Source organism: Mauremys mutica, chromosome 4 (assembly GCF_020497125.1).
Source record: "Mauremys mutica isolate MM-2020 ecotype Southern chromosome 4, ASM2049712v1, whole genome shotgun sequence".
Taxonomy (NCBI): Eukaryota; Metazoa; Chordata; order Testudines; family Geoemydidae; genus Mauremys; species Mauremys mutica.
The window spans coordinates 136,376,631-136,391,340 of NC_059075.1; the positions used below are offsets into that span (position 1 = coordinate 136,376,631).

The window sequence follows — 14,710 nt, forward strand, 5'->3', positions numbered from 1 at the left end:
ATCATTCAGAAAGATCTCTGCCCCACTAATGTGACCACTTTCACGTGTAGGCAAGGCCTAAACGTCATTTCATCTGGGTCAGTCCACATGGGCAATGATGGATGACCTGTGTTGGATTCTGTAGGCTGGTCTGTCGGTGCCTCTCTGTTCTCTTCAGTAAGTGAATTTGTGAAGGCTTCGTGATTAGCTACCAAGTTATGTGCCTCCGAAATATCAAAGACAAATAAAAACCACAGCCCTTGCACTCCTTGGAGAGGAAGAAATCGGATGCTTTTGATGTATTAGGAGTCCCAGTCAGTCAGTCATTCCCGTAGCAGATGTAAGGCCACCTTTATTATCTGGCGTTGAAAATATTGTGAATCTATCCCTAAGTTTAATGGCTCGTCCCATCCCAGTCTGCACTTATGTCAGGATTTCTGCTTTTGATAGGGTCACTGGCCCAGTGGTAACAGCAAAGTCCTGGCCAATGGAAGACCTAGGTTTGTAGGGGGGGTGGGGCTCTCTGTTTGGTATCAGAAAGATCACTTGACCTTCTTGTGCATGATTTGAAAACCATATAACGTGTCTGAGTCGAACCTTCCTGGGTAAGCCTGCAAGATGAAGAAACAGCTTTGACACCTGTGGCAGACTGGACTAATAGCAGGTTGTGTTCTCCTACAGACACTCCAGTACATCTTGAATTTACCTTGCCGAGCTCTCCAAGAGGGATAATATGGAGCTGAGATAATGCATGATGCTTTACTATACTGTCTAGTGAACCACACATCAAACTCTAGGATATTGTATTGATGTAAGAAGGCCATAAATCTCCTGATTCCTTCCCTTCTCCCTGCCCCATTTTTCAGTAGCTTATAGGGCCTGACACTTCTACCCAATATAAGAAAAGTACAACAACTTCCTTTAGAAATGAAAGCTTTATTTTCTTGGAGCAAACAAACATGAAATAAAGACAGAGGATGAAGCCAGACTCTAAAAGAGACCAATGCAAAATGAAAAATCCATCATCCCTGCTTGTCAGTGCCAATATTTTGCTTTTGTTCACTCTCCTCCCTAACTCTGACCTGTATTACTGCGATGGTAGTTGCCCCTGAAAGTAACTCACCCAGGACAGAGAAGAAGGTTGCTGGGGACACTTGCAATATAGACCATCTCCTAAGCTCGGATTTGATGGCAGAGGAAACTAAATTATCTGAGCTGATATAAATCGATCTCTTATTTCATTCTCCATTAAGGTAATTTGAGGCTTTTTGCTTTTACGGCCAGTTGCAACATTTGCATAAGTAATCAAAAATCAATCCTTCCGGGCAGGACATTCGGAAGGTGCGCCTGTTGGCACATATGTAGAACATGGCGTGGGCCTCGGGGACAGGGTAGATCCCATTGGCCTTATGGAGGCAAAACCTGCTGGTCGTGGAGTTGGTAGTTGTGGCGGGGATGGACGGTAGTGTAGTGAAGCTGAGGGTTGAGGATGAAACAGTTGGCGGTGATGTAGTGGAGCTGGTGGTGGTGGTGGTGGTTTCTGGAACAGGCGTCGTCTGAACCAGCCCTGCGGAGGCATTAGCAGAAGGAACAATGTTATCTGCATCTACTAGTCAGAAAGAAAATGGAACAAAGGGAGACATTTTGTGGCCAATCCCTCAGAGATTTTAGACAGCTTGGTGGTGGTTTAAATGGTCATTAGGTGACATGGGGCCTTTTATTGTGAAATATGAACGAGTGATGATGTAAAGGTGCCGATAGCTAGATTGGTGGCTCTCTAGGGCAGAACAAACCAACAACAGGACAACCTTTTGATACGCAGCAGTTGTAGTGGACTCGGCATAAAGTCCACAAGGATTCTAACTCTGAATCGAATGCTGTAGAAAGATGATCTGGTAAATTACTGTTTGGTGCGATAAATATGGACTATATTATGCTACGCTATTTAGACACTTTTGGGTAGAGACACCTGTAAAACTAAAGGTGACTTAATGTTGAAGCGTAAATACATGGTGGCTGGATAGATTATTGATAGCACCCCAAAGTCTCCTAGGACCTTGCTCTGAAGAGTTTGCCCATGACCTGGGCGAGGGAAACAAATGAAGGGAATGAGATAAGTGAAGAAAAATGTTACAGCAATGCAATGTGGCTATTTACTTTAGAGATGCACAAATCATGGCAGTATTTCTGGTTGATCTTTTTCATAATGTATCTAAATAGGGTGGGGTTGAAAGTGGATTGGTTTATTGGGAGGATTGTATGAGCGATGAGTTTCCAAGAGGGATACAAATGTGTGACAGTGGTGGTCTGGCAGAGCAAAGAGAACAGGGCACATGGGGACCAACATGGAAACAGGCCTGGGGGGAGAAACTAATAAATAATGCTATTACGAGAGGCGTTACAGGAAATCAGCTTTGGGCTAATTAGATACAAAGCTATGCTGCTGGGGAAAGGTCTCTGCTGTGTAATTTCCCAGCCTGCTTTTGGCAGGTTTGGTGGCTCAGCTCATGAGTGTTTTTTAGATGCAAACTCTTCCAATTCTCTATATTTCCCCAGTTATGTGGCTTTCCCCCAAGCATTCCCAATGGACTTGCATGGATGAATTTTAGGAGGCATAGCAACGTGGCCTAATGCAAAGATTTCAGACAACTTTCATCAGGGTGTTTTGTGTTTCATCAGGCTCCCCTCTTTAGGCTGCAACAGTGACGCAGCTCCAGCCTTTGCGCTCTAAACCAAAAGCTGGCCATGGGTGTTTAAAAGAAAAATGGTGTATTACATAAATGTTTTTGCCATTAGGGCTTTCCCTGGAGACCCTGAGGGCGTTCAGAGGAGGCTGAGGCTGTGGTGCAAGTTTGCAATTCATTCTCTCTCCCCGCCCCCAAAAAATCTCTTGCCCAATAATGAAAAAATACATGTGTCAAGAAGATATTGCATTATCTGTATGGGGCAGATCCTTAACTCATGCTTTACCGCATCTCAGTTCTTTCTTCAGAGTTTGCAGAAGAGGGTACGCCCCCTGGCCGCAGAACGAGTCGCTGAAATCATCCAGGTCGATGGCCCAGACCATGGCCCCTCCCAGACTTTTCTTCTTCAGATACTGAACCTAGGAGAGGAAAAAATCTCTGAAACTGTGACATTGGGTGCTGGTGGGAGACGGAAGTTAAAACATCTTGCCTCTGTTAGAACTCCAGCAACTGTTACTTGTCTAAGGAGCCTCTTGCAAGTCCAAAACAACCTGCCATGAGGTTGAGAGGTGGATGGGAGAAGGGGCAAGTGCATGCTAAAAGCTTGCCTATGCTTGAACCAGTGAATCTCCATGTAGGCAGGAATCCCGTTTGGGTTAAGGGTGCTCATGCCTGGCATGTTTACAGCCCTGTGCTGCTTCCTGCTTGGTCTGAAATCTCATATGACCTTAAGATTCTGTTGCCAGGGTGGAGCAGATTGCAAGTCATGAAACTTTCCTGCTCCAGAACATTGTCTGGATCCTCTCGCCTACACTTTACATGCAAGGAAAAGATTGAGTGGGCTCGTGGGGGGCCTATTTGCTGAATTCACCTGCTGATGGGCCAATGTTTCCATTCACAGCACACCACATAAGTCATCTTCTAGTCTCATCTTTTGCTGTGATTTCAAGCGAGTCATGTACGCTTTCTGTAGGTGACCAGATGTCCCGATTTTATAGGGACAGTCCCGATTTTGGGGTCTTTTTCTTGTATAGGCTCCTATTACCCCCCACCCCCTGTCCTGATTTTTCACACTTGCTGTCTGGTCACCCTACCGTTCTGTGCCTTGATTTCCTCATCTGTAAAATGGGATAACACTAGGCTTCCCAGAAGATAGGCAGGACTGGAGGCTTAACAGGTTAACTTTGGTGAAGTGCATTGAGATTCTCAGATGCACAGTGCTAGGGACACACAAAGCATTGTCTGCCGATACGCACAATGACACAAAGTGGAGCCCATCTCTCTGGGCTACAGGAAGGTTCCGACAGCCCCCCTCCAGCCTTCCACAACATGTGACAAGAAGAATGCATAGGAACTGCTTACTTTGGTTTTAATGCTCTGCTGGTCATCATACCCCACCCACTGGTTCTCCTTGAAGGAATACGGGACTTTCTGTTCCTCGATCCTTTTGGTGGTGGCACCTTTCTGGAAAGTACAGATCTGAAAAAAATACAGAAATGGAGAGATGGGAAGAGACCATTGAGATTGGCTGCCTCTCTGAATTAATTAATAATCTTACAAATATTAGCATGATTGGCAATAGAAGGATCAAAGGGGCAGTTTCAAGGCACCATATTTAAATCATAGTAGACCCAGAAGCATTTAATGAGCCGCTTGCAGGAAAAGTGAATTCTTCCCTACCTCATAGTAGGCCCAGAATCCTGCCTCTCGAGTGAAAGGGCCGAGTGATCCAGGCCCAAAGGCAGGAGCACCAACCCCTGTCTCGGAGGAAGAGAGGGTGAAAGACCGTCCATAGGTGGGGATTCCCATGATGATCTTCTCAGCTGGAGCACCTTTGTTCCTCCAGTACGTCACAGCATAGTCCTGTACGAGGGGATCAGACATGAAGTCTCTCCATGTAACCGGGGTGCTGGAACAGTTTTTGGAGTTTGCAACCACACTGTGATACAGCCACTGAATGTCTGTTGTCTGGGGCTTGTGATGCAAGTTCTGATACTTGCACCAGGGGTAAGGATGATACATGCAGGTTTGTTGGAAATGTGACTTTTCAACCATTTCCTGCAGCTGAGCTCTATTTATTTGTCAAAAAGAGGGGTAACCTACGAAGTTCTTTGACGCTTACAGTGTTACTGTACACAGCAGATCCAGTGTCGGTCTTCCCTTTGTAGAGAGGACTGACGTGTCCTGTGATCTTTTCCCAGGAACCGTGGAAGTCATACGTCATGAGGTTAATGAAGTCTAAGGCCCTACAAAGGGAGAATAAGGAACCAAGATGACATTGATTTCCCCTCTGCAAGAGAAGTATTGCAAAGCATCCTGGGTAATATAATTTGGTCCTGTAGCTTGATTGTCCTCTGTAAAACTGCGTGGCTGGATAGACTTACTTTGAGATGTTCTCGATTTCATAGGCTCCATCGATGTTTTCCTTCCCAGCTGCCACAGCAGCAGTCAACAGCAGCCGCTCTTTCCCTGTCCTCTTGGCTTCCTCCTTGAATTCTTCAGCCATTTCCTGAGGGGAAATAATAGAAAGCCCCAAACAACCGTCAATTATCCTCTTTTTAATTGTGCCTTCCATCTTTTTTTTTTCTTTCAAAAAAAGCAAATCTAAACTAAAGGAGAGACTGCACACATGTCTGACAAACACAGTTAGAGTAGGGTCCCGAGCATTCTAGTAGCTGTGGGTCATGCCAATTAGATCACATATTTGATCAATTTATTAATGTATTCAGGGCTGATGCTGTGAATGATTTGATTCTGGAAAGGCACAGGACTTGATGGTAGATTCCAGGAAGCAAATAATCAAAGTGGCTGATCAGCATCTTCCGACACTGGGAGCATTATGTGTCTGCTCATCTGGTGGGGATTCCTTGAGCCAGGCACCAGCAGGCTAGGAAGTCCAATCCCTGACCTTACCTGTATGCCCCTTGGGTATACTCTTCCCCCACTCTTTGGAGATCTATGAGCTAGAGACGAGCCCAAACCTTGGATCCAAAAAACATGGTTCAGATGGTTGAAACAGTCTGGTGACTTGATTCCGTCACTTGTCTGACCCTTTCAGATGTAAGCTGTCTCTACCTTAGAGAGCACCCCAGCGTTGACTTCGACTTTGCAGACTGTGTAGTGTTTGCAGGTGAAATATGAGGACAAAGCACACGTCCTGCATCCTTATATCTCTGCCTTGGCAATGGAAGGAGGGGGCTTACTCCTCGGTCTTACTGTACCTGGACCAGAGCAGTGAAACGCTGTTTATCCTCAGGTGGGCTTCCCCTTGCACCTGGATATTCCCAGTCTAGGTCCAGACCATCAAATTCATACTTGCGCAGGAACTCAACCACAGAGAGGATGAATGTCCGCCGATTACCAGGCGTGGACACCATGCTGGAGAACCTAGCATGGAAGTGACACGTTAACCAGGGGTGGCTCTAGCTTTTTTGCTGCCCCAAGCACGGCAGGCAGGCTGCCTTCGGCGGCGCACCTGTGGGAGGTCCGCCGGTCCCGTCACTTTGGCGTACCTGCCGCTGAATTGCCACCGAAGCCGCGGGACCATCAGACCTCCTGCAGGCAAGCCGCTGAAGGCAGCCTGACAGCTGCCCTCGCAGGGACTGGAAGGCCACCCCCCGCAGCTTGCAGCCCCAGGCAAGTGCTTGGAGTGCTGGTGCCTGGAGCTGCCGCTGACGTTAACTACCCTGTCCGTGCTGCTAACCACCCGCTGCAGATTTGGGGGCTAGTTTAGAGTTTCTGTGTCCAGAAGGTAAACTCAGCAGCACAGAGGGCTACATACAGCTGGGAGGAAAGGCCACTGGTCCTCGCAGGGCCATATTCAGCCTCAGTTCATTTTAAATTCCAGCCCATGTCACATCCAGAGAAGGAAGGAGACTCTGTCTGCAAAACAGTATTCTGAATATTGTTTGCTTTGGAGACAGCTTTCAGGGAGAGCTTCAGGTTCAAAGCTTTACAAATGAATATAAAAAAATCTAAGTTGCTAAGCACTGATGAGATGAATTGTTGTCAATACCAAAGACTTCACAACTGCTAGTAACTCTGTTGCTGTCAAAGAGCATGAGAGATTTGGAAACTTCCCCCAAAGTTACCACACAAATCTCAGTACCAAACACAGTATTTGCGTTTCTGCCTTCCAAGACCACCTCTTCATGACAAAAAGCCCAGAACGAAAATTCTGAGGCAACCTCAGCAGTGACGAATTTTAGTCAAAAAAGGGCATAATAACCTACAGGCGAGATCTTGTTCTTAAACCAGTGTCAAGATGGAGTGACTCCACTAACTCTAGGTTGTACTGAACATTGATGTGGGCATCACGAGGTGGTGTTCAGCTGATACTGATTGTCTTTGGAGACTGAGCTCTGAAATATAATACTAATGGGCTAGGCAGTAGTCTAGGAGTGAGGAAGCCCAGATTCAGTTCCTTCTCTGTCACGGACTGGGTGCGCCTTGGGAAAGTCATGTAGTGTCTGTGTCTCGGTTCCCCATCTGCACAATGGGGAAAACAGCCCTGCCCTACCTTATAGAGGAGTTGAGGCTAACTACTGGTGTGTTATGAGGCACTCAGATACTATGGTAATGGTGGTCATATAAGTGCCTAATGTAGGTAGATAGAATGCACAATATCCTTCCTAAATGCTACTGTTCTGACTCTCCTGGATGTCACAGGATTTTGAGGTTTAGCATAATTCACTACCCCTGTCTCATGCTTTGCATGCAGAAAAAAGATATCCTCTCATCTTACTTTTCAGAGCCAAAATTCCAACCACCAACGGCCAAGAGGGTCTTCAGCCCAGGATTCCTGGGTGGGAGAAAAGGTGGCATTAAAAGCAGTTGAAAAAGCTCACTTTCATTGTATCCTTTGCACTTGGACTTGCAAGTGTTCTCCGATCTTAATAAACACAGCCATAATCTGGAGGCTTAATCTGGGGGAAAGCTTCCATACTTCTACAATGTAAACACCCTCAAACCTTCCTATAGATAAATGGGAGGAAGGAGAAGTTGGGACCTCCCTGAAGTTTAAGGAACTGTCCCCAGATTATGCTCAGATACTGAATGGTGGGTTTTTCCCCCCTCTAGTTTAGCTCCTGCCCCAATGCTTGATAATACATTCTATTTTGCTATAACCCTACTGAAAACCTGTTTGTGTACATTCTGTCCCTCTCAGATGGAAGAAGTTGGGATTTTTAACACTTATGGTGATGTCAACATGAGTCTTCAAACGGTCACATCCACTCTTCTTCTCGTGGAGAGGATAGATTAAATTCTAAAGTCTTTGGGCCAGGGACTGACTTGGTCTTGTACGCTGCTGAGCACATGATAAAGAATGATTCCAAAGGAGTTTTCTCCCTTGGTGAAGCTAGAAACAGCCTTAGCTTAAATCCCAGGTCTGCCTCCTCCTTCAGGATAAACCCAGATAGGCCCCTCTCCCCTTTGACTCACTTGCTTTTGAGTCCATTGAAAGTCTTGTAATGCTGCTCATCGTTCCACTCCACAGTGGTGATCCGGTTGTCGTTCATGCCAGCAAAGGCATATATAAGATGAGTGCACAGGTTGGGGTCAATGTCCTCAGGAAGGAAGCGCCCCTGGGCTGGTCTGTACTGGGACCAGTTGGTAAAGTAACAGACCAGTTTGCAAGCAGAGCCTGTGGAAATAGGAGAGAGGTGTCAAGATGTGATGAGGACTGAGGCAAGGAATCAAAATGCGACACACCCCTTCAGTTGGCTGATAGCATGGGGCCTCACAGACTTTCTCGAGTTCATTGTACAGTATTCAAGCTCTTGAGTCCACGTGGGCCATTACCGTGCTCCTTCTAGCGTGGTTCCCCAAACCCAGAAGGACTTGGCATGCCCTTTAAGTTCCTTTCCTGTCTCTGGGGAATGGGACTGGTTGTGCTTTGGTACTGACGTGACGAAAGCTTTTGAGAAAAGGTGGGTTGCACACCTGGGTGTAGAAATGGCCATGCTAGGCCTCACTGCTGTTTCGCTTTGTACTTTGTCCCACAGCGGGGGCCTGTGGCCGCCCCACTGACGATTGTAGTACAGCAGTGATACAGGGCTTTGACCATCTAAAACATGCTCCAGAAGAGGGTCTGTTGCGCCCGATCTTTGAATGGAGACAGGACAAGAGTCGGCTAAGTAGGAACAACCTCCATTGCCTCGGTTCTCAAAGTGAATGTGTCCCACAGCCTACGGGCCACTTGTGCTCATATGGGACAGTATGGGAGGGCAGCTGTTTGCCACTGCTCTGCAAGCAGCATTGCAATCTGGACGCAGCAAAGTTACACACATGCAGGCTGGGGATGGGCTCACAAAACTTTCATGTAGCTAACGGACTCGAGTTTATTAGTAGCATCTAAACCCTACTGAAGTTAATGAAACTTCAGGAGGCTTTGGATCAGGCTCACAGAGACCACTTCAAAAATTAAACCTCTGAACAAGGAAATGGCTCCTGAATCCCAGCTAAACACTGGGCCTGATTCGGTTACCCACAGGGATTTCTTTTCTACTACCCATGGCTCTTTTAAGAACTGGATGATCATGGAAAAGGTGACTTACTGCACTGGAGAAACAGCAAGACAGCTAAACCTACAGCAAAATAAAAACAGAAGAGAAGATTATTTAAAAATCCTTCCCCCAGGCCTAGAATATCGTAGAATATCAGGGTTGGAAGGGACCTCAAGAGGTCATCTAGTCCCAACCCCTGCTCAAAGCAGGACCAACCCCAACTAAATCATCCCAGCCAGGGCTTTGTCAAGCCTGACCTTAAAAACCTCTAAGGAAGGAGATTCCACCACCTCCATAGGTAACCCATTCCAGTGCTTCACCACCCTCCTAGTGAAATAGTGTTTCCTAATATCCAACCTAAACCTCCCCCACTGCAACTTGAGACCATTACTCCTTGTTCTGTCATCTGGTACCACTGAGAACAGTCTAGATCCAGCCTCGTGTTCATTAGCAGTAACTGTTACAAGGTTAAAATGTGCAGAAATTCTCCTATTAGAAAGAAGTTTAAAGTCCATTGCATAACTAATGACCACACATATTCTCGTGGACCCATTATTACTGAGACTACTGTGGCTATCTAACGTATGCCACTGCCCCTCTGTTCTGCTTCCTTGTTCTCCACCTGGGGAAGGGGTTGTGTCTTGCATTACTTGTTATCATGGGACCTTGGCTCCTGACTGGGGTACTTAAGTGCTACTGCAATACAAATAAAGTCAAAGCCAGAGAGAACCACATGCTGCAAAGTCAGTTCCAAAGACACAGTTACTCTCAGTCTCCAGTCTCTGCATGTGGCAGCAAAGACTGTTGCATGTTATAGCTGAGCAGAAGGTTCTGCTCAAGAATCTTACCCAGGAGAACTACCTTGAAAAGTAAATTAACTAACATGCAGGGAGAGATGGATTAAGAGCACAGAACTGAGAGCCAGGAACAACTGAGTTCTAATACTAGCTCTAACCATCTGCCTCTACAGTCTTCAGAAACAGGGCCGGCTCCAGACCCCAGCAGGCCAAGCGTGTGCTTGGGGCGGCATGCTGCGGGGGGTGCTCTGCCTGTCACCGGGAGGGCGGCAGGCGGCTCCGGTGGACCTCCCGCAGGCGTGCCTGCGGAGGGTCTGCTGGTCCCGCGGCTCTGGTGGACCTCCCGCAGGCGTGCCTGCGGAGAGTCCGCTGGTCCCACAGCTCCGGTGGACCTCCCGCAGGCATGCCTCCGCAGGCACGTCTGCGGGAGGTCCACCAGAGCTGCGGGACCGGCGACCGCCAGAGCGCCCCCCGCGGCGTGCCGCCGTGCTTGGGGCGGCGAAATTCCTAGAGCCGCCCCTGTTCAGAAAATCCCTTAAAGTTTTCCTAGCTGCAAGATGGAGGATCATACTATGTTGCCTTAGGGGGGTGATATTGTTCCTCTTTTCCACCAGCACCACTGAAGTTAAGCATCCCAGTATTGGTTAACCCAAGAAATGTTGGGTTTCAGTTTAGACAGTTGCAACTTTTCTCTAAGCCACTTTTTATTAGTGGGTGTTTTGCAGGATGCAATTGGCCTAACCCAATGTCTTCCATTATCCATGTCATGGGTGAAGAATACATTATACAGTCTCACATCCAAATCCCATAAAACTCAACAGTCCTGTTCAGTAACATCCCACATAAATTCATCTCCAGTTGCAAACTTACCAACCCAAACAAACGGCCGGCCCATGGTGGCTGCAGATGGTCTGGGCTGGGTTCTGTAGACCTGGGTTGTGCCTCTGGCTGCAGATTGATGCTCAGCATTGGCTTGGGCTCAGTATTTCTCTTTATACCTGATCACACCCATGCAGGACAGCTGTGTTGAACTGAGAGGCGTGCATGCTGCCAGTCTGTGCAGTTAAAGGATTTTGCCATGTGCAGGAATTTTGCTCAATTTCCTAAATTTTCAAGGGCAGGTTTTGCAATTGCACTGGTGATCACAGAATCACAAGATTTTGAGGATCTAAAGTCATTTCCTGAGGCACATGTTCTGTTTGACTAATTATACTTTTAATTCACTGATCCTTGGCAGGAGCCCTGTTTTAGTTAAGAGCAGCCTGTAAAGAACTGCAGAATATGGTGCATAACAAAAAGAAGTTGGTTAGCCCTATAACACCCAGAAATGATGCTACATAATCTTGCGTGCTACCTACTGGAATGATATCTAGTAATTATTTGCATAACTACAGACATCTCTCTAGTACAGAGCACTCCTGTAACACTAGTAGATGATGTGGCTTAACAAGTTCCTACAGTACATTCTCTGAAGGAACTCACCCTTGTGTCAGATAAATACAAAATGATCAGTGCCCCTCAGCTCCCTGCAATTAAGTCAAGTGCTCCCAAAATATTGGAAACCATGTAGAGACTTGGCTAAGAACCAGGACCTATTGATCCCATAGCTCTTTTCATAAACGGGGATAGGAGTCTGCCACAGTGTCCCAAGCTGAAATTTGTAGCACTGTGGGCCAGTGCTGCCAGAGGTGGCTGCATTTCAGTGGTGGGCTGTGCACCCTTAGTTCTAGCACATATGTTCCCACCTGTAAAATGACACCATGAGGTCATCTATTTATTGTGCCTCAATCACTCCCAGATCAATCCTGCTCAGTTTACACGTGAAAAGATACTTTTACTGACTGCTGGGGTCACAAACTCACTCTTGAATCTAGAAATCCAGCCGGGTTCCTGCTGTTTGACATCACAGGGAATAAGGATTCTGCAGGCGGAACTTAGCTGACCATTCTGTTGAATGATGTACAAGACAGAATAAAATCTGGATCACCCGCTGCAACGGTTCTGCGGGAGGAGAGAGCAAACAGCTGTCAGTAAGGCCAGCAGATGTGACTTTTAAGACCCACAAGGAGCAGCTATGGATTAAGACAGTGGCCTTTTCAGTCACTTTGCTGTTATTACACTAGTGACTCTGCTAAAGGCAGGTCTGTAACCAGGTTGTGAAAGAAAATAAAGCCCTAAAACAAGTCTGGAAAGTGGAAATCTGTTTAGGACAAAAGATAATTACCATATCTTTGCTCAAAGGCAAGAAAGCAGTTGACTTATAAAGGCTGGAGACCTTGTCACTGAATACATCAAATAAACCTTTATGCACCATATAGCACCAGGAATGTATATGAACCTAGGAAAAAACCCAGTCAATGGAGAACAGTGATTTGGATTGTCTTGGATATAACTAAGCAATGAGTGTCTTGCAGCCTGCCAGGGGAAAAGAGAACTTCATTTTTGATGAAAGCAAAGTATCAGATTTATCTATGGCCTCCTTTATTGTAGAATCTGAGCATCTGTGATTTTTCTTCCTAGATATTGGTCCGTAGCAAACCAGAGCACCAGGGACCAGTGCCATGTGATCAGCCTGCCTGGACTCAAGGGCAGAAGCCTCTGTAGGCTCTGGACTGTAGCTTCAGTATAAGTCCATATCCACAAGATGTTCGCTTTTCCTTGGATTTTGAATGTGCAGGAAAACTTCCATAAATTCAGAACTCACTGAGAACCCACAAGTCTGTGACTTTGACATTCATAACTCAAAAATCATCATAGATGAGCCATAAAACATATCTCCTGACCACACATGGTCATTAAGTATTCCATTGCTCTTTCCACCAGACTGAGTACTAACCCCAGTGTCTTCACCTAACTCCAGTTCTGGTGCCTTCCATTTTGCCTTCCTAAACTTCCTCTGCAGGTTCAGCTGGAAACAGTATCTTTACACACTTTCTGTTGTGTAGTGTTGCTGTTTGCTGTTAAACGGCTGTTGTCAACTGGAAGTGGCTAATTTTCAGTGAAAGGTGAAGCAATCTGATCCTGTTTGTATAATTTGTATATCAACTTGTGTCTAAAGCACTTCTGGATTAAAAAATAGATTTAGCAGCAGTGGTAGCATTAATGGAGAAGGGAATTCAAATACTACCTGGAGAAAACAAACCGCTGTTGTAGGAAAAATCTGTACTAAAGCTTGTCTGTGAAGGGGAAGCTAGTTTCACCAAAAATCCCTTGAAATTGGTTTTCGCAGGGTTCAAAATTGACCAGTTTGTCACTACTTGGAATTTTTTGTGATTTATTTATTTATTTATTTACAAAACGAGAAGACTGGAAAATAAAACTTCAGCCATTTTTGAAAGAAAAAGAAGGGAGAAGGGCAGAAAGGAAAAGGGTAAAAACAAGAAAAGGAAGGGAAAAAGATTCAGATTTTCTCAAAACTGTTCAAGTTTGAAAGCAAAGTTCTTAAATATTTCATTGGATAAAAAAGACCATTTGTTGACCCAATTTTTAATGCCAAGTTCTATGTATAAATACCAGAGAATTTACACTTGATTATAGATTTTTCTTTAATATTTATAGCATTGACTTGATCATAGCAGATGTATTTTCTAATCTGCTATCTTCAGTGTTGAATTATATAATTACAAAATAGAATAAGATTTAATGAGAGGACCCTGTGCGTGAAATGAATGCAAATAAATAACACAACATTGGATTCTTCAGAAGATTTTAGTTCATATGTGCAAAATGCCTTGAAGCGGAGGCGCACTGTGTTGTGGATGACTTATCACTGTTTGCAGTCTCTTGCTGTTTGCAATACCATACTCTTAGTTAATGCAAGGTGTCTATGAACCAGTGTTCCAACAGAGGAAAAGGCTATTGCCTAACTTAATCTGTGTGATAAAATAAATGAAACAAGGGACCACTCTTAAAAAAAAAAATAGTTGCAGTTCACAGCCTCTGCTATCCAGTCTTCTACCTCGGGGACTGTGTATGAATTACTACAACAGGATATTTAAATTGGAATAAGTGACAGCTCTGTCCAACACTATATGTTGTAGCCATGTTGGTCCTAGGATATTAGAGAGACAAGGTGGATGAGGTAATATCTTTTTCTCCCCAATGGAAGTTGGTCCAATAAAAGATATTATCTCACCTTAGCTCAGTCCGATGCAATCATCCAGTTTGCCAGTTGGAAATATATATGAGAAGCACTCTGTTATTTTCCCCTATAGCAATGGTGCCATCTATTGGGTGTTTAGGTAAATCACAGTGAATAAAATAATCCACAGTTTAAACATTGGCCAGCCATGTGTTCTTATCCAGGAGAGCGCAGCTCAGGTATTGGGGCTGTTTTCCACGGTGTTTTCTGCTTGATGTCCAGGCTTCCTGATGGACAAAGTGAGGCACAAACAAGTGATTTTTTTAAGGTCCCACTGAATGAGAAAGTGGCTCAATCTGGATTAGGAATTTTTGGAGGTTCTGTGCTGTAGCCATTTTAGGATAGATGAGTTGGTCTATAAAGCAGTGCTTGCTGCTAGCAGATCCTGTAGAACAGCCTCCTCTGGTAGTTACATTTCATCCGTCTTTCTGTCTGGAAATTCCCTGAACAGGCTTTCTCCAGAGGAGGTGGCGTTTCAGTGATACCAGGGTAAAGATGGCCTCTGTGTGTGTGTGTGTGTGTGTGTTGGGGGGAGTGGTACTTGAGCTTGTGCACTTCTTGTGTAAAGAAGTCCTGAAAGGATTCTCTCCTCCTCCCTATCCC

The 14,710-nt window shown here is 45.5% G+C and overlaps 1 protein-coding gene across 4 annotated transcripts; it reads right to left on the reverse strand.

The window, feature by feature from the left end:
* Positions 1–904: 904 nt before the first annotated feature.
* LOC123370265 (chitotriosidase-1-like) lies at positions 905–11,920 on the reverse strand. Of its 4 annotated transcripts, none has more exons than XM_045016638.1 (12): positions 11,799–11,920; positions 10,837–11,021; positions 9,221–9,250; positions 8,106–8,307; positions 7,408–7,464; positions 5,885–6,050; positions 5,048–5,172; positions 4,786–4,909; positions 4,344–4,526; positions 4,026–4,142; positions 2,950–3,082; positions 905–1,546 (listed from the first exon to the last, which is right to left on the reverse strand). In XM_045016638.1, the coding sequence occupies exons 2-12, from the start codon at positions 10,859–10,861 to the stop codon at positions 1,254–1,256; spliced, it is 1,455 nt and encodes a 484-aa protein (XP_044872573.1). In that variant the 5' UTR covers positions 10,862–11,021; positions 11,799–11,920; the 3' UTR covers positions 905–1,253. The 4 variants fall into 4 exon arrangements, with proteins under 4 accessions (XP_044872573.1, XP_044872574.1, XP_044872572.1 ...); XM_045016639.1 differs by having other exon boundaries at positions 10,837–11,013; positions 11,799–11,883; XM_045016637.1 differs by having other exon boundaries at positions 10,837–11,069; positions 11,712–11,861.
* Between the last annotated feature and the right edge of the window lie 2,790 nt (positions 11,921–14,710).

Excerpts from the sequence above, each read along its gene's own strand:
- LOC123370265 (XM_045016638.1), bottom strand. The coding sequence starts at position 10,861 with ATGGGCCGGCCGTTTGTTTGGGTTG. Across the intron at positions 5,173-5,884 it reads GTTTCACTGCTCTGGTCCAG|GAAATGGCTGAAGAATTCAA; the intron begins GTACAGTAAGAC and ends ATTTCCCCTCAG. Across the intron at positions 3,083-4,025 it reads AGCAGAGCATTAAAACCAAA|GTTCAGTATCTGAAGAAGAA; the intron begins GTAAGCAGTTCC and ends TTCCTCTCCTAG.